General features: G+C 46.0%; 1 protein-coding gene across 1 annotated transcript in view; it reads right to left on the bottom strand.

The window, feature by feature from the left end:
• Nucleotides 1-18,111: 18,111 nt before the first annotated feature.
• LOC119962987 (toll-like receptor 6) overlaps nt 18,112-23,189 on the bottom strand; it is a 37,735-nt gene continuing 32,657 nt past the window's right edge. The window contains 4 exon segments of the mRNA XM_038791409.1: nt 18,112-18,749; nt 18,752-19,002; nt 19,004-20,933; nt 20,936-21,218. Coding sequence (XP_038647337.1) covers nt 18,631-18,749; nt 18,752-19,002; nt 19,004-20,933; nt 20,936-21,134 — 2,499 coding nt within the window. The 5' untranslated portion in view covers nt 21,135-21,218 and the 3' untranslated portion in view covers nt 18,112-18,630.

The raw sequence follows: 23,189 nt of genomic DNA, 5'->3' as shown, positions 1-23,189 counted from the left end.
TATATTTTTTCATCAGTGAATATAGCACGATGCCGAATCAATCACTCAAGTTGTAATTCTGCCTTCTTACCTTGTAATTAATTACAATTCCGACTTCAAATATAATCAATATGAATAAATAATGTCCATCCCAGAGGCCGATTGGTATTCAAGAACAGTCAATGTACATGTCATCGAGGAGGACTGATTCCACTGTTGGGCATCACCTGACATGGAACACGCTGGTTGGGATATTGTGGACATGCAAACGGGTATGAAGCCAATCTCTGGCATAAAAGCTTGAGGAGGTCCAGCAGTAATTGTATCATATACAGATTTTGGCTACAGCCAATGTTCCTCGGTATTTTACATCCATTTATTGAATCAGACTAATTGAAAGGTTTTGCCTCATAGTGATTCTGAATTGATGTAAAGTTACGCTCAGAAATTTAGATTCACAGACCTGTGATCATCTTGAGGCGGAGATGGTAAATTGTGCCCAAGTGAAATTTAATGGGATGGGAACAATTGAGGGGGGGGGGGGGGGGTGGAGAAACAGTGTTACAAATGGATGGGGATTCATAAAACCTTCAGAAAAACCCAAAATGCACATTAAGCATTTACAGTTTGCTCAGGCTAAAGAGGTCAGGGACAAAAAAGTGACAATCATAGTATGCGCAGCGGTTGGCTACCATGGATTGGGAAATGTTACTGAGGACGGTGAAAAGGTAATGACAAACATTCAAAAAGCAGATGGGTGAACTGCAACAATTGTTCATTCCTGTCTGGTGCAAATATAAAGTGCGAAAGGTGGCCAAACCATTGCTTACAAGGATATTAGAGATAGTATCAGATCCTAGCAGGAGGCATACAAATTAGCCAGAATTAACAGAAGACCCGAGGGTTGGGAGCAGTTTAGAATACAGCAAAGGATAACACAGGAATTGATTAAGAAAGGGTAAATACAGCACAAGCGTAAGCTTGCGGGCAATATAAAACTGATTGTAAAACTTTCGAACCGACTGTAAAAGCTTCTATAGATATGTGAAGAGAAAAAGATTGGTGAAGACAAATGTAAATTCCTTACAGTCAGAAACAGGGGACTTTATAATGGAGATCAAAGAAATGGCTGACTAACATACTTTGGTTCTGTATTCACAAAGGAGAACACAAATAACATACCAGAAATGTTGGGGAACATGGGGTTTAGTGAAAGGGAGGAATTGAAGAAATCAGTATTAATAGGGAAATGGTGTTGGGAAAATTGAAGACAGGCAACTCCCCAGGGCCAGATAACCTACATCCCAGAGTACTTAAGGACGTGGCCCTAGAAATGGTGGTTATATTCCAAGATTCTATAGACCCTGGAACAGTTCCTACAGATTGGAGGGTAGCTAATCTAACCCCACTATTTAAAAAGTGAGGTAGAAAGGACACGGGATTATAGACCAGTCAGTCTGACGTTGGCAGTGGGAAAATGCTAGAGTCCATTATAAAAGGTTTAATAGTAGAACACTTGGAAAACAGTAGTGGGGTCAGACCGAGTCAGCATGGATTTACGAAAGGGAAATCAGCAAATCTACTGGAATTCTTTGAGGATGTAACTAGTAGAGTTGATGTGGGGAAGCCAGTGGATGTGGTTTATTTTTTCTTTAAGAAGGCTTTCGACAATGTCCACATAAGAGATTAGCGTGTAAAATTAAAGCACATGGGGTTGGGTATAGTGTATTGAGATGGATAGGAAACAGGTTAGCAGAGAGGAAACCAAGAGTAGGAATAAACAGATCTTTTTCCAAGTGGCAGGCAGTGACTCGGGAACAGCAGGGATCAGTGCTCGGAAACCAACTATTCACAATATATATATATATTAATGATTTAGATGAAGGAGCTCCAAATTTGCAGATGGCACAAAGTTGGGTGGGAGGGTGAGCGTTGAAGAGGATGCAGAGATCCTTCAGTATGATTTGGACATGGGTGAATGGGCAAATGTATGGCAGATGCAGTATAATGTGGATAACTTTGAGGCTATCCACTTTGGTAGCAGAAACAGGAAGGTAGATTGTTATCTGAATGGCTAAAGCCTGGGTGTCCTTGTATACCAGTTGCTGAATGTAAGCATGCAGGTGCAGCAGGCAATGAAGAAGGCAAATGGTATGTTGGTATTCATAGCGAGGGGATTTGAGTACAGGAGCAGGGATATATTTCTGTAGTTATACAGTGAGACCACACCTGGAACAGTGTGTGCAATTTTGGTCTCCTTATCTGAGGAAGGATGTTTTGCTATGGAGGGAATGCAGCAAAGGTTTTACCAGATTGATCCCTGGGCTGGCGGGAGTGATATATGAGGAGAGAGTGAGTTGGTTAGGATTATATTTGCTGGAGTTTAGAAGAATGTGGGAGGGAGTGGGAGTCATCCCTTAGAAACCTATAAAGTTCTAACAGGAATAGACAGGTAGATAAAGGAAGGATGTTCCTAATGGGGAGGGAGTCCAGAACCAGGGGTCTGAGAACATAGGGTAGACCATTTAGCATTGAGATGAGAAATTTCTTCACCCAGCAAGTCGTGAGCCAGTGGAATTCGAGACCACAGAAAGCAGTTGAGGCCAAAACATTGAATGTTTTCAAGGAGTTAGATTTAGTTCCTTAGGCTAAAGGAATCAAAGATATGGGGGGGAAGTGGGAACAGGCTACTGAGTTGGATGATCAGCCATCATTATAATGAATGGCCTCCTTCTATACTCTAATTTTCTATCAAAAATAAGGAGATAGGAATTACCATGTATAGATTTGAGACTGTAGCTCAGCAATTCTGTCAGTGTCAGCTGAACTGTACATATTACAGGGGATATCCATACAACTCTGTATTTTTTCACCTTCTGGTGCACACCTTGTAAAAGATAAAAGGAAAATATTGCAAATGCTGAAAATTGAAAAAATAAAGGGTGCGATCTAACCAAATTCCAACAGAGTCGTGTGTTTAGCTGGGTGTTTCCTGGTGCTCGAGCATGTTATCGAACGGGACTGTGTTGCAATCAGGGACATCAGCAGGAATGCCCTGCCAAGACTGAACTTAGTCCCATTTCCTGCACTGAGAAGCTCCACTTCCCAGAACTCCTCAGTACAGAAGGAGATCGGGATGCCATTTTTAAATGGCACCTGATCTCTCGAGCCACTCCTTGACCCAACCCCCAGACTCCGCATAGCCCCAACACATTTATAAGGGGGTCCTCAGGACCCCCCACCCACCTCACCTCAATGGACAGGGCACCCCTGGGCCGGATCCTCAGCACTGGCACCCTTGCCAGTCCCACCTGGGCATCTTGGCAGAACCAGGATGGTACTCAGTGCCCAGGTGGCACCAGAGTGCCAACGTGTCCAGAGGCCAACTACCCGGGGGTCTCCAATCCCCTGAGAGACCCCCCAAGTATCATTCCGCTTGGTCCCAGTTTGTGGGGAATAGTATTGAACGGCACCAAGGTTTCCAAGGTGAAGGTGTTAAATCCTAACATCTCAGGTGGATCAGGTAAACTGCATATTTCAGTGACACTAACTACTCATTTCAAAACGCAGATTTGCCAAATACTGATTCTGCCCACAATGGGCAGGAACCAGATCGCGGCGTCTTAGACCTCGAGCGGCATGGTGAGCCGGGTAAGCTCCGGAAGAAGAGGCCTCTCCTGGCATCTGCCAACTATGTCACATCCCCATACGGGCGGGACGCGGCTGGTAGATCGCGGCCAAAAGAAATGTTGGAAATACTCAGCAGCACCCGTGGCGACACGGAAAGAGTTTGTTTATCAGCGGAGATTCACACGGATGATCCCTGGAATGGCGGGTCTAACATATGATGAACGGCTGAGGATCCTGGGATTGTATTCATTGGAGTTTAGAAGGTTAAGGGGAGATCTAATAGAAACTTACAAGATAATACATGGCTTGGAAAGGGTGGACGCAAAGAAACTGTTTCCGTTAGGCGAGGAGACGAGGACCCGTGGGCACAGCCTTAGAATTAGAGGGGGTAAATTCAGAACAGAAATGTGGAGACATTTCTTCAGCCAGAGAGTGGTGGGCCTGTGGAATTCATTGCCGCGGAGTGCAGTGGAGGCCGGGACGCTAAATAGCTTCAAGGCAGAGATAGATAAATTCTTGATGTCGCGAGGAATTAAGGGCTACGGGGAGAATGCTGGTAGGTGGAGTTGAAATGCCCATCAGCCATGATTGAATGGCGGAGTGGACTCGATGGGCCGAATGGCCTTACTTCCACTCCTATCTCTTATGGTCTTATGGTCTTCTGGTAGACGACTATTCATCAGAACACCTGGCAAATATATTTATAACTAAATGGTGCACCAGTGGAGCGGGTGACACATGTGAGACTGTGCTCTGAGTTTTGGAAAATGGTCCACAATGGCGTGTTTAGTAGAAAGAGTATGAGGAGGAGGAGAGACTGAAAGAAAATTGAAAACAAGTGATGAAATCTTGATTATATCCATGAGTAATATTCTGAAAGATCAACTGTTACAAAACACCCTGTCTTCCAAATTGCCGTGAGCAAAGCCCTGGGAGATCTGACAGTCTGTTATTAATTACATTATGATTCATGCCCTGTATCAGACAATTGTAAAGAAATACTGCTACTTCCTTGGTCACTGAATCTGTGGCCATGTGTAATTCTGATCATGCAGAGTTTCTAACTTCAGTTGCCATCCAGTTGAGTAAAGGTCAGGATAAAATTGGTGGGTTAATCACTGACTATTCATATGCAGTTTTTAGGAATGAAATATTGGAGGTCACTTCCCTGACCTTGATGTTATAGAATAGAGAAGGATCTGGTTGGGGTTTATGAGAGAAATTTCACAACTCATGCCACCTGCTATAGACACCTCTGTCCCATCAAGTATGTGGTTCACAATGCCCTCTCGTTGTCCCTGCAGGAGAAGATAGCCCATAATAAATGGGAAAGGGTCAAGACAGAGGTGGAATTAAAGAGATTTGAGTCCCCACCCCTATGAGGAACAGGCCCTGGGGATTGTGGGGTTGCCCGAGGAGAGAGTAGTCACTGACAGTGAGGTTAGCCAGTGCCACAGAGGTCGGAATTCATTGCCCCTTGACCCAGATGACCTGTCTCAAGTGAGTAGTCCATGTCAGTTCCCTCTCACTGACCACATGTCCATTGTCTCACAGGATCTCCCTCTGATGGGGCCGGGCCATCAAGTCATTCCCCGCTCCCCCACCCGCCTCCCCCCCCCCCCCCCCCCCCCCCACCCCACCTCCCCCAAGTGACCATCTTGGAGGAGAGCTCTGAGGAGAACACTGGCATGGCATCACAGCTGTCATCCCCACCCTCCACCAGCGCAGAGATACATGTCTTGTTGGATGACAGTAGCGAACAGGCATCTGGAGCACAATCTGGTGAGTACCACACAGTTGCTGATGCACATCAGGTGGAGACAGGAGCATCCAAGGGAGACAGTTGTTGGAGGTCTGCTGGATATTAGAACTCAGCTAGGTCCCAGTCAGATGTCGAGCCTCTGGACAAGGTCCTCCCAGAGCTGAGGGGGGAAGGAGGGGTTTGGGGAAATGGACATGGCCTCATTCTATGTGAATCTGGTGTGGATGAGCGCCTCCCAGGTCCTACGAGCATGCTGGACGCTTGCCATTGCTTGGCCTCCATTCTCCGGCTCCTCCTGCGACTCCTTCCCGGGCTCGTCCTCCAGCCCCTCTTGGTCCGCCTCCTCTTCAGACGAGGTGCATATGCTTCCTCCTCCTCCAGCACGACGCCTGGCTGCTGTGCCAGGTTGTGCAGGGCCCAGCAGACGACCACAAAATAGAAGACCCTCTGGGGGCTGTGCTACAGTGCATCGCCAAAGCAGTCCAGGCATCAGGATCGTATTTTGAACAGTTAAATGCACCGCTCAGTGACAACATAGGTGGCAACATTGGGTCTCTGCCTCGGTCTCAGGCCTCCGCACCAGCATCGTCAGCCAGAAACTCAGCGGGTACCACTTGTTCCCCAGGAGATAACCCGTCATCCTGGGGAAGTCCTTGGCAGTGCCGGGGTTCCCAGAGTACCCCAGGATGTAACTGTCATGCATGCTCCCTGGGTAGCATGCTCACACGTGCATGATGCAGAGGCAGTGGTTGCACACAATCTGAAGATTGAGGAAATGGAACCCCTTCTTGTTAATGAAGGGCACTCAATGGTGTCCCGGTGTGCGCAAAGCGACAGGCATGCCAACCATTGCCTCCTGAAGCTGGGGCAGATGTAGTTTGAGAAATGCTGCACAGGTCCCCGCTCGAGCTCTGGAATGATCCGGTTGCATAAAATTTCAGGGTTGCTCCTCCTCCACAGTGTCATGTCCGTGAGGCTGTGGCATAGGTGCATCATTGCCTCTTTGTTGAAAGAGAGTCTCCTGCGGAACATGCTGTCCGTCACCTCATCGAAAGACTAATAACAACTATATATCCTGGGCCGCTACTGGCCTCCCCTTCTGGATCCCTTCTCAGCCTGATGGGCGGCTGGGTTTTCAGGGTGTGCGGTGGCCCCCTGCACAGTCTGCTTCATCGCTGCTGCCTTCACCGGCGTCTGCCTGTATTTCTCAAACTACATATATCACCGGGTGCCCCAGCTTCAGGAGGAATGCAAGGACAGCCTCTGCGGAATCCACACCAGCAAACATGTTTTAATCATAGAATCCCTACAGTGCAGAAGGAGGCCATTTGGCCCATCGAGTCTGCACAGGCTCTCCAAAAGAGCACCCTGTTCCCTTAACCCCACCCAACCTTTGGAACACTTAAGGGGCAATTTAGCGTAGGCAATCCACCTAACCTGCACATCTTTGGACTGTGGGAGGAAACCAGAACACCCGGAGGAAACCCATGCACACGGGGAGAATGGGTAAACTCCACACAGACAGTCACCCAAGGTCAGAATCAAACCTGAGTCCCATGTGCTGTGAGGCAGCAGTGCTAACCACTAATCTGGAAGGAATTGGAGGAGAGAGACTGGCAATCCGTTAGGGATTCAATCCTGGAACCCTCAAATCCCACAAGCCAACCCCGCCCCCCCCCCCCCCCCCCTCCCCCACTTTGCCATGACACTCCTGCCTTCTCTCTGAGTGCCGACCAGCGAGCTAGTTGTGCTGGCAAACCTTCCTTTGCACACTCACACCTGGCCACATCAGGGGCCCTTAGACCCCAGATCTATGCCGGGATCATTAGGGAGGCTGTGATCCGGTACCCACTCCTGATCCACACACTTACCCTTTCAAAACGAGGGAATCCCCAGTGCTGAAGCCCAGCTCCTTACTGTTTGATTGTTGCCATCTGACTCTATGGTTCAAGCACAGTGTTCAGGCTTCAAAGTTTCCTTAAGATTGTATGCATTAATCATCCTCTGAGGCATGGCACATGTACCCTGGAGTAGGCACTTGAGAGTTGTTTATTAAGCGGTCAACAGTAACAAAGAATTGAAAATAAACTCTAACATTCCACATATCACACTAACCATTAAACAAGGAAACATCGGGCAGCACAGTAGCATTGTAGATAGCACAATTGCTTCACAGGTCCAGGGTCCCAAGTTCGATTCCGGCTTTGTACACTGTCTGTGCGGAGTCTGCACATCCTCCCCGTGTGTGCGTGGGTTTCCTCTGGGTGCTCCGGTTTCCTCCCACAGCCCAAAGATGTGCAGGTTAGGTGGATTGGCCATGATTAATTGCCTTAGTGTCCAAAATTGCCCTTAGTGTTGGGTGGGGTTACTGGGTTATGGGGATAGGGTGGAGGTGTTGACCTTGGGTAGGGTGCTGTTTCCAAGAGCCGGTGCAGACTCAATGGGCCGAATGGCCTCCTTCTGCACTGTCAATTCAATGATAATCACAGTTCCATATTGGTACCAATACAAAGTTATATCAGTTCATTTTCACAAAAAAAAACACGGTTTGTGTTATCATTGTCATAGAAATGATCTGTCCATCAATATGTTACTTGTTCCACATATCAGTGCCATTCTCCATCCAGGAGCCACTGTTGCGTATCACCTCCCACATGGCCCAATCTCACCAGAACCAAATCCTGGCATCCACATATTCTACGACGAAAGGGAAAATGCTGGAAAATCTCAGCAAGTCTGGCAGCATCTGTAGGGAGAGAAAAGAGCGAACGTTTCGAGTCCAAATGACTCTTTGTCAAAGCCATTATTCTCATTGGTGGAGAAAGTCATTGGACTCGAAACGTTAGCCCTTTTCTCTCCCTACTGATGCTGCCAGACTTGCTGAGATTTTCCAGCATTTTTCCTTTCATTTCAGATTCCAGCATCCGCAGTAATTTGCTTTTATCCACATATTCTACTGGCGCTTAAGGTGCAATTGGACATCCTTGACTTCCAGCGTGTTTAATCCGTGGTGATGTGCCAGTTGAATGCAGCACTCAGCCCTCTAGCAACAAAAGCATCACTGCAAAAGCATTTCTCCAAGGGTGTCACCAGGTGGCCCATTTTGACCAATGTTGTGCAGCAAGCCTGCAGTGTCTTCTTGCTTCAAACCGGATTGCCTTGTGGTCTCAAATGCCCCTCCTGAGCCCGGTGTTCCAGGACCCAGATAAAGTACAAAAAAATTGTCCTTCTTTCCGGCTACAGAAATTGAAGGAAAAAGCAACAGCAGCCACCAGGATGTGCAGCCACCAATAGCAGGAAGCAGCAAACAACCTGTAGCTGTGACGTGCTCTCATAACCAACAAGGCTAATTTGTCATTTGCAGTAGCTTTCAGCTGTGCAGCTAGAGGCTGGTCACAGTCAAAGGGAGTGAAATTGAATTTCCGCATTGAAGGCACAGCAATGCTCTGCCCTGGAAATGTTTCTTGGGACAGGCAGGCTGCAGCTTGCCCCTGTTATTGGTCACCACAATATTTAAAGATGGCTTGAAGGCATCTCAGACAGAAAGCCCCTCAACCTCCCCAGCCCTGGGGCGACCCCTGACCTGGAACGCTTCAGCCCCTGACCAAGCCCAACCACCATGAGGGGCCCCCTCCTTCCCCCGAGCACTGGCGCAGCAACGCCGATGCCCTTGAGCTGCTTGCTGGAAAATGGAAATGGCTACTCACCTCCTCACTTCCCTTCAGCTGATATTGGGGCAGCTTCACATTTTAAAAAAGGAGTGCTAAACGACACCCGTGTGATTTCTCACTGGTGAGTCGGGTAATTCTCAGGATGTTGCTGCATTCAACTTCAATCTCGCTAATGAGGTGAAATAAATGAGAATATGGGTTAATGCTACGCTCGCCATTTTGGGGCGTGATCCGGAACTTGCCAGCAGGAGCACGCCAGATGAATTGCGAACAGTTTTGCGCCCAGCGTGAATCTCAATTTTATACTTTCCTGCTGTTCCCACCGGTTCCTGCTGACGGCGCCCAGATCTGCCCATTAGCTCTGTTTATCTCTTTCAACAGATGCTACCTGATCCAGCTACTTTGATTTTATTTATCCTTTCATGAAATGTGGGTGTTGGTGGCTTGTCCAGCCCTCAGCACCCATGTGAATATGAAACTGTTGCACTCCATGTAGTGTAGGTACACCCACATATTGTTGTTAGGAAAGGAGTTCCAGCATTTTAACCCAGCGACAGTGAAAAAAACGATGATATCATTCCAAGTCATAATGGTATGCAGGTTGGAGAGGAACTTGCAGGTGGTCGTGTTCCCATGCATCTGCTGTCTTTGCCTTTCTCTGTGGAAGAGGTCATGGGTTGGAAGGTGCTGTCGAAGGCTTGACATGTTGCTGTAGTGCATCTTGCATATGGCACACAGTGCTGCCAATGTGTGTTGGTGGTGGAAGGAGTGATTGCTTTTTTAAAAATAAATTTAGAGTACCCAATTATTTTAATTTTTCCCCCCAAATTTTTAGGGGCAATTTAGCATGGCCAATCCACCTAGCCTGCACATCTTTGGGTTGTGGGAGTGAAACGCATGCAGACATGGAGAGAATGTGCAAACTCCACACGGGCAGTGACTCAGGGCCGGGATTCGAACCCGGGTCCTCAGTGCCACAGTCCCAGTACTAACCACTGCGCCACATGGTGCCCCTGGGAGCGATTCTTTAAGGTGGTGAATGAGATGCTAATCAAGTAGGCTGCTTTGTCCTGGATGGTGTTGAACCCTTTGAGTGTTGTTGGAGCTGCACTCATCCAGGCAAGTGGAGCGTATTCCATCACACTCCTGACTTGTGCCTTCTAGATGGTGGACAGGCTTTGGGAAATTGCTCGCGCAAAATTCCTAGCCTTTGACCTGCTCTTGTAGCTACGGTATTTATTTAGTTGGTTCAGTTTCGTTTCTTGTTAAGGTAACCTCATAGAGGGAATTTAACGATGCTAATGCCATAAAATTTCAAGTGTGATATTTAGATTCTCCCTTGTTGGAAATGGTCATTGCCAGGCACTTGTGTGACACCAACATTACTTGCTCCTTATTAGCCTATGCCTGATTATTGTCCAGGTCTTTCTGTATAGGTACACAGACCACTTCAGTATCCGGGGAGTCGTAAATGGTGCTGAGCATTGTGCAATCATGAGCGAACAATCCCATCTCTGACCTTACGATGGAGGGAAAGTTATTGAAAGCATTGAAAATTTAGGCCTTGGACACTACCCTGAGGGAGTCCTGTAATGTCCTGGGAATGAGAAGAGTGGCCTCCAACAACCACAACCATCTTCCTTTGTGCCAGATACAACTCTGAATCTCATTGACTTCAAATTTTGCTTGGGCTCCTCGATACCACACTTACTCAAAAGCTGTCGTGATTTCAAGAGCAGTTACTCTTATCTCAGTTCTGGCGTTCAGCTTTTTTGTCCATGTTTGGACCAAGGCTGTATTGAGGTCAGGAGCTGAGTGACCCTGGGGAAACCCAAACTGAGCGTCAGTGACCTCAGTAAGTGTCACTTAATAGCTGAGTATTTTGTGTTTTTATTTCAGATTTCCAGCACCTACAATATTTTGCTTTTGTTTTAAAACAAAACGTGCTTTATTTTATGATGCACAGGGTAAGTTTTGAACAGTACCCACCCAGGCAAAAACCACCTGGAATTAAAATCAAGACATGTGTTCAATTACATTGCTGAGTCAAGGAGACATTTCATTAAATTTTATCAATCATTATTCTAGCCCTGGAGACTGAATAGCACAGAAATTATAGTTGGCCATGCACGTCATGTTGTTTCTAAGGTACATGCATGTATGCAGTAGCTAATCTTTTTAAAACCTTTTTAATGCTTGTGTTAAAATAGTAGGTGAAGCAATGCCAAATAAACAGGTTATATTTTTGTCTGCTAATATTATAAGTAGCAGTGATTCTGAGCACGTCGTGCATTGGAAGAATGAGCTTGATCAGCTGAATAGTTTGTCATGCTCCATACTTTGTTACTTTTTCATGGACTAGAAAATCCTCAAACATTCCTCAGCAATTTCACATTTCTAATCTGGTGCTGCTGATTATTTTTAACACAAATTGTTAACAAAATCTGCGCGCAGTCCCTTTTTTCTGAACATTCCCCCCACAACACCCCCACAACACCAACCCCCCCCCCCCCCCCCCCCCCCCCCAGGGTCCATGCCTGTATGTGTCATCGCCCTAAATAAAGGTGCCTTCCATCACATCAAATTGATTTGTCTGTTCAGGCTTTCACGCGTAAAGTAAAAATACTACTAAATATAAAATGCTGGGTGAAAGGCAGTGATCCATCATTTGTCTTGTGTCGCTAGATTCCCCTCTAGTGGCTGGTGATGTACATTAAAGAAACAGAAAATAACTGTCTTTGTGAGTTGTTCTGATAAAAACAATGCAGTATTGAAGTTAACTTCACTGATTAATGGCCATTAATCTGTAACCATAAGAACATAATAAAGTGGAGCATGAGTAGACCACGTGACGCATTGAGCCTGCTCCACCATTCAATATGACCATAGCTAATCTTGAGCTTCTATTTCATTTCCCAGCCTCATCCCCATATCCCTTAATTCCCTGAGATACCAAAAATCTGTCTATCCCAGCCTTAAATATATTCAACAATCCTCTGGGGAGAGAATTGCAAGGTTCACAACCTTTTGAGTGAAGAAATTTCTCCTCATCTCAGTCCTACCATCCTTTCACTATTTTGGTTTTGCTTTGCTCCCTTCTCCTCTCCTGAAGATGCTAGGGTATGGTTTCATGTCTCTGGCAATTAACCACCATATTTAGCCTCTAAACCTTGCAAATTAATTTTGGCAAGTTGTTCCATTATGGGGAAATGAACTAAAACAAGGGGCTGGATTTTTGTCCCCTGCCTAGGTCAGGAGCAGAGAAAGGTGGGTGCGGAAATTTGTGCCCCTCGTTTTAGTGCTGGTTCCTCAGCTCCATTCCACCACTAGTCCATTTTCCCAGGAACTGGATGGAGGAGTGGGCAGCAGGGCTGCGCCAACCAGTGGCGGGAAGCCAATTGAGCTACTGAAGAGCCTACTAAGGCCTGTTGTCAGAGGCCAATTGGGATATTCTAATTGGCTTCCAAGTATCTGTAGGTAACAGGGGACAATCCTGGAGGTTATCTACCAGAAGGAGACCAGGGAACAATGCTACAGGCTGGCTTAAAAGATCCTTCTGTTCCAAAGAGTTGCCATATTGAACTTAAAAATATGGGAAAATTCTGCCCAACATTTCTCGGAGTGTCGATCCCGAGAACAGCACCAGGGACAGTCCCACCGATGCCAAGAAAACCCACCATATGTTCAGCTCCTTTAACAAAATATTTTTCCACGTCATTCACACTGTTCATGGTGCCTTGCCTTTGATTCACTGGTCCCGGGAAAACTTAATCTCTGCAATCAGTGCCTCGCCGGCCCTTGTTCTAAATGATGACAGCACCACCTTTCATGGAGGGAATCCTCACCAAACCTCTGGATGGTGTCAAGCAGAGACGTGACATCCTGTATCCATGATCAGCCAGACATTTAGTAAACAAGATCACCAACCCCGCCTGGGAAGCTGGGGTGGCGATAGTGAGTGCTCCACAAGAGGACAGGGCTACAATGATAAAAGATGAATGACCTCCATGAGCCAGGGTAAGACTGTCTCCCCATGTCTCCCGCTGCACCCCTTCACACCTCCACGGCGATCTCTCCCCAGCCACCTCACAGGTTTCCAACACTTGTCATGGCTCTCCACTGGCTACACCCCCCCCCCCCCCCCCCCCAACCCCCAGGGTCCTCCCAATAGATAACCTGCTTCTCACATCGCTGCTCTCACTTACCTCCCAGGAATTCCAGACTTCATCGCCATCTGGCCTGACAGGACTCCCATCTGCACTCTCCCGATCTGTCTCACTTCAGAACAAGGCGAGCATACCGGCATGAGCGGGCACAGCCTGCCCGAGTCAAGCCCGAGCTGATAACACAAACACCCTTGAGGAGAGAGCCCTAGGGCTGGCAGGTGAGGAGCAGGACTGCACCTGTGCAAAGGGCGAGGTGGTGGCACCAGACAAAAGTGAGAACCTTCAATCTTGTGTTTGGTCTTCTATGCCTTGCTAAAGAATCCGCCAAACACTTAGACTTGTCCAAACCAGGATCTTTATTGAATCACTGTTTCCTCGTTCCCTAGCCATGCTCATCCTTTTTCCTGATCTGGGGTACGATCGGTCCATTAGTGGGTCCTCTACACAGTTGAAGTCGCCCCTCCAGGACCAGTCAGTGCGTGTGTCAATGTCGAGGATTTCCACCATCGTCTATTTTTTGAAGCCTGTGTTGTCCCAGTTGGGCATGTACACATTTACCAAAACTACAAGTGTCCTGTCTTGGACATCACTGACTATGACGTACTGTCCTCCTTGGTCTGCAACCATTCTTGTCGCAGTGAACCTCGTCCTCTTACTAATCAATATGGCTACTCCCCTAGCCCTTGTCCCATAGCATGGATGGTAGATCTCGCGCACCCAGCCCTTTCTCACCCGCAGTCGGTCCTTCACCCTCAGGTGTGTTTCCTGCAAGAAGATTATGTCAGCTTTCAGGCTTCTTAGATGGCGAGGACTCTGGTTCTTTTCACCGGGATGTTAAGTCCCCTGACATTCCAGGTGATAATCCTGGTGGGGGGGTTTTTGTCCCCGCGCTCCTGTGGGATCAATCATTCATACCTGGTGGACGCGCCCCCTGAACTGCGGAGTTTCCCTTTATTAGGGAGCCGTCCAAAATGGCCCAGGTTGCCGTTCCCTGCCCTCGTTCAGGGTTTCTCTTTGCCCAGGCGGCACCCAACATGGTCGCCAACTATTTGTACGCCACGTGGATGTGCCCCTGAACTCCGGGGTCTCCCTTTGTTTAGGGACCCTTCAAAGTGGCTGCTTACAGCGCTATCTTCTTTCTTCAGCCACTGATGCCCGTACGAAACCCAACTCATTTTTCCTGCAGTTCCTTTTGTGTACGTTTCCCCGTTACCCCCATCACCCCCTTCTCTGCATCGCCCTTTCTGTCTCCCCCTGTGCTTTCCCCTTCCCCGTCCCTGTGCCAGCCCTCCCCTCCCCCCCACCCCGCCCATGTCCCCCTTGCTTTCTGTCTTCCCTTGCTTGTTATTTCTGTTAGTGTGATGGCCCCCCTCCCAGGGCTGTCTAGCCCTTTTCTCATGCCTGCTGACTGTCTGTTTTCCTTATTTAAATCCACACCTGCCTTCCCCAGTCTTCGCTTCTTTCAATGACCGAGTCTTCCCTTTATGGTCAGAACGAGGCAAAGCAGTCCCGTGCAAACATGCTCACTGTCTATTGAGTCTTTTGCTCTTTCAGTCTTTCCATGCACAACTCTCACCGTTGCCGTGCCTGTCCCTTGTCCAGGTCCTTGGCTCTGATGACTTCATTTGCTTTCTCCAGTGAGTTAAAGTAGTGGATTTTTTTTGGTACATGGTCCAGAGCGTAGCTGGGAACAGCATACCCAAACGTACCCCGTTCTTATACAGGGCCGATTTTGCCTGGTTAAACCCGGCCTGCGTTTTGCTACATTTGCCCCAATGTCCTGATAGATTCTGATTTTGCGTCCTTCCCAGGCGCTTGCTTTCGTCTAACATGTCCAGCACAGAATCCTGTCACGGTCCTGATATCGGTGGAGCTTTGCGATAATCGCCCTCGGCTGCTCCCCGGCCTGAGGTTTTGGTCTGAGCAACCTGTGCACTCTGTCGAGCTCTGGAGTTTAGGGAAACTGTCTCTCCCGACTTAGTTGCCCAGCATTTGGGTGACATAGTCCATGGGGTCTTTGCCCTTGATACCTTTGGGAGGCTCAAGATCCAGATATTTAATCGTCGGGACCTGTTCTCCTGGCCCTCTACTCTCCCCCTTAAGTTCCCGTAGACCGCCACCAACCTTTTTATTTCTGCCTCCAGGGTGACGTTTCTGCCACTCTGGTCCATCGAGGCCTTTTCCAGGTCAAGGATCATCCTCTCTTGAGTCGCCACTTTCTTCCACAGCCCATCGATTGCCTTCTGCATGACGGCCATCACCTCTGCCACCTTGATCTCCACCTGGATTTCTGTCCTGATCGTCTTTCCTTCATGGCAGTCAGTTCCTTCATCCGGAAGCTCTTCCATCCATCTACAGGTGGTGGTGGTGGGGGGGGGGGGGGGGGGGAGGAAGGGGGGGAGGCTGTTGCTCAGGTCGCTGGCCGTCCCTCTCACCTCGTGGGTCTGCCATCTCATCCCAGCTGCTGGTTGTGACTGTTTCCACAGTTTCTGCCGTTCTCTTCGGTTCCTCGAGCTCCCGTTTGCTGGCATCTTTTCTTGGTTGCCCTCCTTTTGCTGTGAGGGCTTTTTTTTCCCTTTGAAATTTGGGCACAATTTTCCTGCTGAGAACATCCGATTTTGGGGGTTCCCTTCAATCAGCCCAAAGTCAACATCAACCTTTTAATTTGATGGTCTCTTTGCAGTGTCAATTTCCAAAGGTCAAATTCTCTCTGTTTTTCCTTAGCCCTTTCTTCCTTTAATCTTTTCATTTTTACTTCAATCTTCCCGCTTTCAATTTCCTTTTGAAAAGCCCTATTAACTTTTCTGCTCTATCTTTTTCCTTTTTTCTTCCATTGCCAATCTCCCATTTATCTTTGCTTCTATTTCCAATTTCTTTGTTTCTATTTGTAATTGAATTCCAGCTAATTCTAATGATTCAAGTGGTGTCTCTGGCAATTTTAAATATTGAACTATGGCTTATATTATCTCTACCTTCCTCACCCCTTTTGATAATGTTAAGAACAAAGAAAATTACAGCACAGGAACAGGCTCTTCGACCCTCCCAGCCTGCTTCTCCTCTGAACCCAAACGTTTTGCTATGGTCTCCCTTTGTAAACCATCCCGAGTAAATCGCTTTCATACCAAGGAAAATTTTTGCAACTGAAAGCCAACTCCAGTCACTCCCTATTGAATTTCAAAACTTGAAAGAATGCAAGCATTCACACACACTCACTGTCTTTACATTCAATAGCCCCCAAGCCAAACAAGGAATTATACTTAAGAATCTGATCCTGGACGAGCCCTCAATTTTACTATGATCCCAGACCAGACCCCAACAGTGGCTATGACACTGGACTGAAACGCCAATATTTTAGTTTATTTTAAGACTGCGAAAAGAGTGATTTGCTCTAGGAGTGATTGCATGAAAAAATAAGGCTTTGGTATTTCTGAAACAAAACTTTATTATGAATGTAATATTAAACTTTTAAATTCACACCCGAAAAGAACAGCTTACAATTACCCCTTAACACAACTATACAATTTCCCATTAAGCAACAAGAAAAGAAACATACAACTCTTAATCCATCTTGAAATTAGCAGGGCATTGCTTTATAAAACAGATTTGGCTCCGGTTGGAAACCCTTCAGACTCTGGCTGCATTTCTTCAAATAGCTGATTCAATTAGGTTGTTTCTGCCACTTCCTTATCTTCAGACACGATTGCTCTGTTTTAAAATGTTACTTTTTTTAACTATCCTACTTGGAAACTTGGGCAGCATGAGGGCATGCAGTTAGCACTGCTGCCTCACAGTGCCAGGGACTCAGGTTCAATTCCAGCCTTGGGAGTTTGCACTTTCTCTCCGTGTCTATGTGGGTTTCCTCCAGGTGCTCCAATTTCTTCCAACAGTCCAATGATGTGCAGGTTAGGTGGACTGGCCATCTGAGTTGCCCCTTAGTGTCCAAAGATGTGCTGGTGAGGTGGGTTTAAGGGGATAGGGTGGGGGATTGGGCCTAGGCAGGGTGCTCTTTCAGAGGGCTGTTGCAGACTCGATAGGCTGAATGGCCTGCTTCTGCATTATAGGAATTCTATGAAAAGAATTGCGGACTCAGATTCAGGCAGATCAGAACTCAGCTCCTCTCTCTCTCAAAGCTTTATAAACTGTCTTTCTGGGCTCAACCAGCAATGACCTCATCTCCCCAAACTAAAAAACAAATTATCCCTGCAGGCTATTAACGCACATTAACTTCCCAGTCAATCCACAGTCCATTAGCCTAGACTGAAAAACACATTTCTTGTCAATTTCACCTTCTATTTACGAGAAGCAAAACAAAATCCTTTATCCTCACCTTTTAACTCTTAACTTCTCCACACATTTATAACCCAATTTTCCTAAAATCTTCCAATTGGCACAGTGGCACTGATGACAGACTTTGTCTTTCCAGAACCGGATTGTACAGCCATCAAAAGAAGTGCAGCATCTGGGGCGAGATTGTCCGACCCGCCGCGCTCGGGCGGAGAATTAACCAAAATAGGCTCCCACGCTGGCACACGTTTCTCCGGTGACCAGAGAATCACGTCAGTCGCACGCGCGGGATCGACGCGCCTCGCGGATTGTCCATGCTCGACGGGGCCGAGGTGCCCGAAAAGTGGTTCACATGTGATCCCACCCGGAGGGACCTTGGCGTTTTGGCTGCAGGGGCCGTCCTGGTGGTGGGGCAGGGGGGATCCAACTCCGGGGGGTGGGTCCACGGTGGCCAGGCCGTGATTGGCGGCTACCGATCAGTGGGCGCGCTCATTCCGGGGGGGGGGGGGGGGGGCTATGTTCCTCCGCGCCGGCCGCTGTAGGCGCTGCCATGTTGCGTAGGGGCCGGCATGAAGATGGCCGCCGCGGCACGCATGCGCAGCCCACGACCGTCTGCCGTATGCATGCGCGGACCCGCAGACGGCCACCATGTGTATGTGCGGTCATAGCTGCAGGACCCACCAGCAGCCGGAGCTACGGGATGCACGCCGGAGCCCTTCTAGCCCCCTTGAAGACGGAGAATCACCCTGGAGTTTCCAGGAAAGAGTGAACCCCGCCCGGTTTCCGGCGGGCGTGGGGACTTAGTGCCCAGAAGGAGAATCCACCTAAGGACCTCACCAATGTTCTGAGGGTCCCTTCCCATCATATCTCACAGATGCAAGGATGCCAACCAGGCACTAATTAACTCATCCACCTTTATCTCAAACATTTTATTTGAACCCTCCTGTCCTTCTTGCTCGGAGTTACATATTACAAAGTATTTAATTTTCTTTGCCCTTTTCAGTCTAAAGGTAATCGACAAGGCTGCCAGCATTCTGTGAAGGTTTACTGGTGTCATCTTTTAATGTCCAAACGTGTCCCTTCAGTATAATTCTAAACATTATAAGCTCATAAAATGAGGTACACTGATACAATATATCTACACCTTGAAGCTTAAAATGATGCAGAATATTATGGTAGCCTCTACACAATAAAAATCCTCTGATGCAGCAGTCAGGTTTATTCCTATTGTGGCTTGCAGATTGGCCCAGAATAGCTCTTGTTGTTTTTGTCGTTAGGCCATACTAAGTAAGTTTTCTTTGCCATAAATGATTTCAGTTTATAATATTTAGATGGGATTAGATACTGAGGGATTGGCTCCAAAACAATCAGTATCAAGTTATCTGACTGTGCACTTAACACTTGGTGCTGTGCAAAGTAAAGCTCATAATGGCACCACTCACTCTGAATGAAGTTCGGCGATAAAACAAATATTGATTTGTAACTTTTGTCTATACAGTTGATTATGTTTCAATAATACCTTTGCCTGGAAAAAGTTTCTTTCGTGAAGACAGATTCGTAATGGGCTCCCCCTCTCTTCTAGATTTGGTAGTAGCTGTCCCTTCACCCAGTCAGAATCATGTTGGCTGTAGGACACGAAAGCATGATAGATCAAATTTTCAGATAACTGGTGGGAGTTAGTCTTCATTGTTCTTCGTTTTGTCTGGGTCCATTGCCATGTCATCCTCACGTACCAAGGCAAATCCAAAAAACGACACACAAGCCCAATTACAATTGTTAATACAATCATACTACCCAGTACAATTACCAGGAAGAGAGTTGTGCTGCATGTCACTTCAGATAAATGGAAGTCCTTCAATAATGTTCCTTTAAGGTTATCTGGGTAGGCACAGCGATAGGACTTTGGCCACCCTATCATCTCTATATGGGAGTTTTCCTTCATCTTACTAAAGTCTCTCAGATTGCAGGTACATGTAAATGGATTGGAGGCAGCATTCAGCACAGTCAATCTTTGGCAACTTTGAAGAAAATTGCTTGAAGGTTCATGGAATGCATTTGCTTCGACAAACAAGATCTCAAGGTTAATAAATTTGCTGCAGTCAGGAGGATTAGCCAGTTTATTTGAGCCAAGATATAATTCCTTCAACTGATTCAGATTGTTCAACATTTTGGGAACACTATAAATATCATTTTTCTGCACATCAAGGACCTCTATGTTTCTGGGTAAGCATGTGAAAACCAAATGTGTGAGCCTGTTTGAGGATAGGTTCAGCTTTCTCAAACTGTTGGTCCAAGGGCAGACGCTAATCTCATCAAGAATAAGTTGGTTTTGACTCACATCCAAGTACTTCAGAGATGTCATGTATTTGGTCATGTTACTCACTTTAAATAATTGACTAAGTTTATTCTGTTGTAAAATAAGAGTCTCCAACAAATTTAGGTTCTGGCAGCCTTGAAAAAAGAATTCACTGGTAATTGAATTATCAGAAAGGTCAATGGATTTATAAGCATTTCCTTTGTTTGGACAGGTCATGAAAATAATTCCGGATTCACAAATCATCAGATTTTCAACCTTTATCGCACCTAAGATATTATAGACATTTTTCAAATCCAAATAGAATGGTATGATGCTAACTTGCCTTAATGTAAATGTCTCCAATTTTATTTCCAAATGCTCATATGAGGAGCTAGTAACTCTGCATATTTTTGCATTAAAGACATTGAAATTTTTCACCATAGAAGTCCAAATAATTTTTGACATGTTTATAAGAGCTTTCCAGTCCAGTGTTAAATGTTGTAAAGATAGGTTTGTGACTTTTGGGAATTTTTCCAGTATTTTAAAACTGTTAACATAACGACTGCAATCTTGGCAGCATTCACTGGTTGTTGAACGTTGGCTGCAATATTGGCAGCAGTCAATGTTTGTTAAATTTTGGTTGCAATCTTGGCAGCATTCAATGCTCGATAATGTTAAAATGTGAGAAATGTTGAAGGCGTCATTCATGACACTTTCAAGTAAACCTTTATGATTAATAGATGGCAAAACAACATTGAGTTTTGCTGTTTGCAAAACTTGTAACGTGCCAGGGTCATACTTTGACAATGTTTTTAATCCGATTGAAACTTCCTGCAACTGTATTCCTGAAATTTCTTTAAGATCATTTTTCTGTAACCTTATTGCTTTCCTACTTCCTAATCCTAAGTATTTCAGATTTTTCAGGAAGCCAAATGCTTTCCCAAGTGTCAGATGAAGAAAATGATTATCAGAAATATCTAAATATTTGAGTGAGGTAACATTAAGTAAAAAGTGACATTCGATATTCGAAAGTTCATTCTTGGAAAGATCTAAACATTCCAGCTCTTGATTAGACCTAAAAATAGCAGAGGCTAAATTTCTGATCTTATTGGAAGACAAATTAAAACTTTTCAACCGGGAAGAGAAGCAAAATCCTGCATGTGAATCTCAGCAATGTTGTTTTGTGATAAATCCAATATTTGTGTGAGACTTGGTAGGTTCTTTGGGAATGTAGACAGTGAGGAAGATGAATTGTTTATGACAACATAATTATTTTCAGGAAAACACAAACCGGAGCAAGTTTCAAACGTTAAAATCCAGACAAAAGAGGAGAGAATGTTGACCATGATGGGGTGATTTCCTGTATTTCCTTTCTGCAGCTGAACAGTTGCGTATTCCTTACATGGAATCTACTTCGTGCAATGAGAAAACTGAAACAAAAACAAAATGTGAACAATGTTAATATTGCGTCTCAAGTAAGGTGGATCTGAAAATAAAACATGCCATTGAGTGACATGCTCCAAAGTGGAAAATGCAAGAAATATTAATTGAGAAATGGCAACAAAAATGTAGCTGCCGAGCAGAACCCATCTGCAATAGTAATAATTTAACATTGTTGGACCATCTATGTTTTTAGACGGTCAGATATTAAGAAATGGATGAAGGCACTGGATACTGCATAAGCTATGGGCCCTGACAATATCCCAGCAATAGTACTGAAGACTTGTGCTCCAGAACTTGCCACACTCCTAGCCAAGTTGTTTCAGCACAGCTACAACACTGGCTTCTACCCAGCAATGTGAAAAATTGCCCAGGTGTGTCCTGTACACAAGAAACAGGACAAATCCAACCCAGCCAATTATCACCCTATCAGTCTCCTCTCCATCATCAGCAAAGTGATGGAAGGAGTCATCAACAGTGCTATCAAGCAGGACTTACTCAGCAATAACCTGCTCACAGACGCTCAGTTTGGGTTCTGCCAGGGTCACTCAGCTCCTGACATCATTACAGTCTTGGTTCAAACATGGCCAAAAGAGCTGAATGCCAGAGGTGAGGTGAGATTGACTGTCCTTGACATCAAGGCAGCATTTTACTGAGCATCAAAAAGCCCGAGCTAAACTGGAGTCAATGGGAATCAGGGGGAAAACTCTCCGCTGGTCGGAGTCAGACCTGGCACAAAGGAAGATGGTTGTGGTGGTTGGAGTTCAATCATCTCAACTCCAAGACATCACTGCAGGAGTTCCTCAGGATAGCATCCAAGGCCCAACCATCTTCAGCTGCTTGATCAATGACCTCCCTTCCATTATAAGGTCAGAAGTGGGAATGTTTGCGGATGACTGCACAATGTTCAGCACAATCAAAATCTTGGAGGGTTCCCATTGATCAAAAACTGAACTGGAGTAGCCACATTAATACCGTAGCTACCAGGGCAGGTCAAAGGCTAGGAATCCTATGTCGAGTAAATCACCTCCTTCACCCAGCCCCCCGCCCCCCCCCAATTATTTAAAAATTATTTAAATAATTTATTACTGAACAACTATGTGATAAAGGTAACTAAGATAAATAATATAATAAACTATTAACACTAATTAACTATTGTAGAGCTACTACAAAATATGTCTATCCTTCAGCATGACCTACTCTCATCTCCCCAGCCACAGGGTCACGTGGTGGATTTACATTGCCATCTAGTGTTTAGAGGTCGTGCACAACATTATGTACAGACTTGCTTCATGCATATCATCACATCCCCTTTCCTTTGGAAAATGAAATTATTTACATACATTAAATTTGTTTTTTTACATTTCACCATGATATGCATAACTATTTACACGTTCAGAATTTTTTACAGTCTGTCACAAGTTCAGTCTTTCTGGCTTGCGCCTTATCCTTGTCGACCTTCTCAGTGTCTGCTGAACTTGCAAAGGTTCTTCATTTTCTTTAGTCTTTGTTGCTCGAGTTTGATGTTCTTCATGTATTGATGAATCATTCTCTTGTTGTATTCGTTCACTATGTTCTTCAGATGTTTTAGGACTGTTGTATGCTTCTTCTGGTAGTTGCATCACAATGATTTGAGGCATTTTGGAGACTCATCGGCAAACCTCTTCGTGGATTTAGCTTGAAATCTCTCCCTTGCCTCCTTTCTTGCCAGAGTGGCTGCCTCTCTGCTTCTGGATGAGCAGATTCTCACAACATTTGAACTGAAGCAATTTGCATTGTGTGCCTATTGTTTGCTTCCCGCACTGTGTGCAGACATTCACTCTCCTGCACGTGTGCAGTTTCATACCACCGTGTTGATATCTCGGAGGATACCCGGCCAATTGACCGTGTCTTCGGCTCTCCTTTTACATTTTTTTCTTCCATTGTGCTCTTCATGCAGTTCGCTCTGAACCACCGATCTT

Source organism: Scyliorhinus canicula, chromosome 3 (assembly GCF_902713615.1).
Source record: "Scyliorhinus canicula chromosome 3, sScyCan1.1, whole genome shotgun sequence".
In the NCBI taxonomy this organism is placed as follows: Eukaryota; Metazoa; Chordata; class Chondrichthyes; order Carcharhiniformes; family Scyliorhinidae; genus Scyliorhinus; species Scyliorhinus canicula.
Note: the sequence above shows the minus strand (reverse complement) of the source record. Positions and strands in the feature narration are given on the sequence as shown.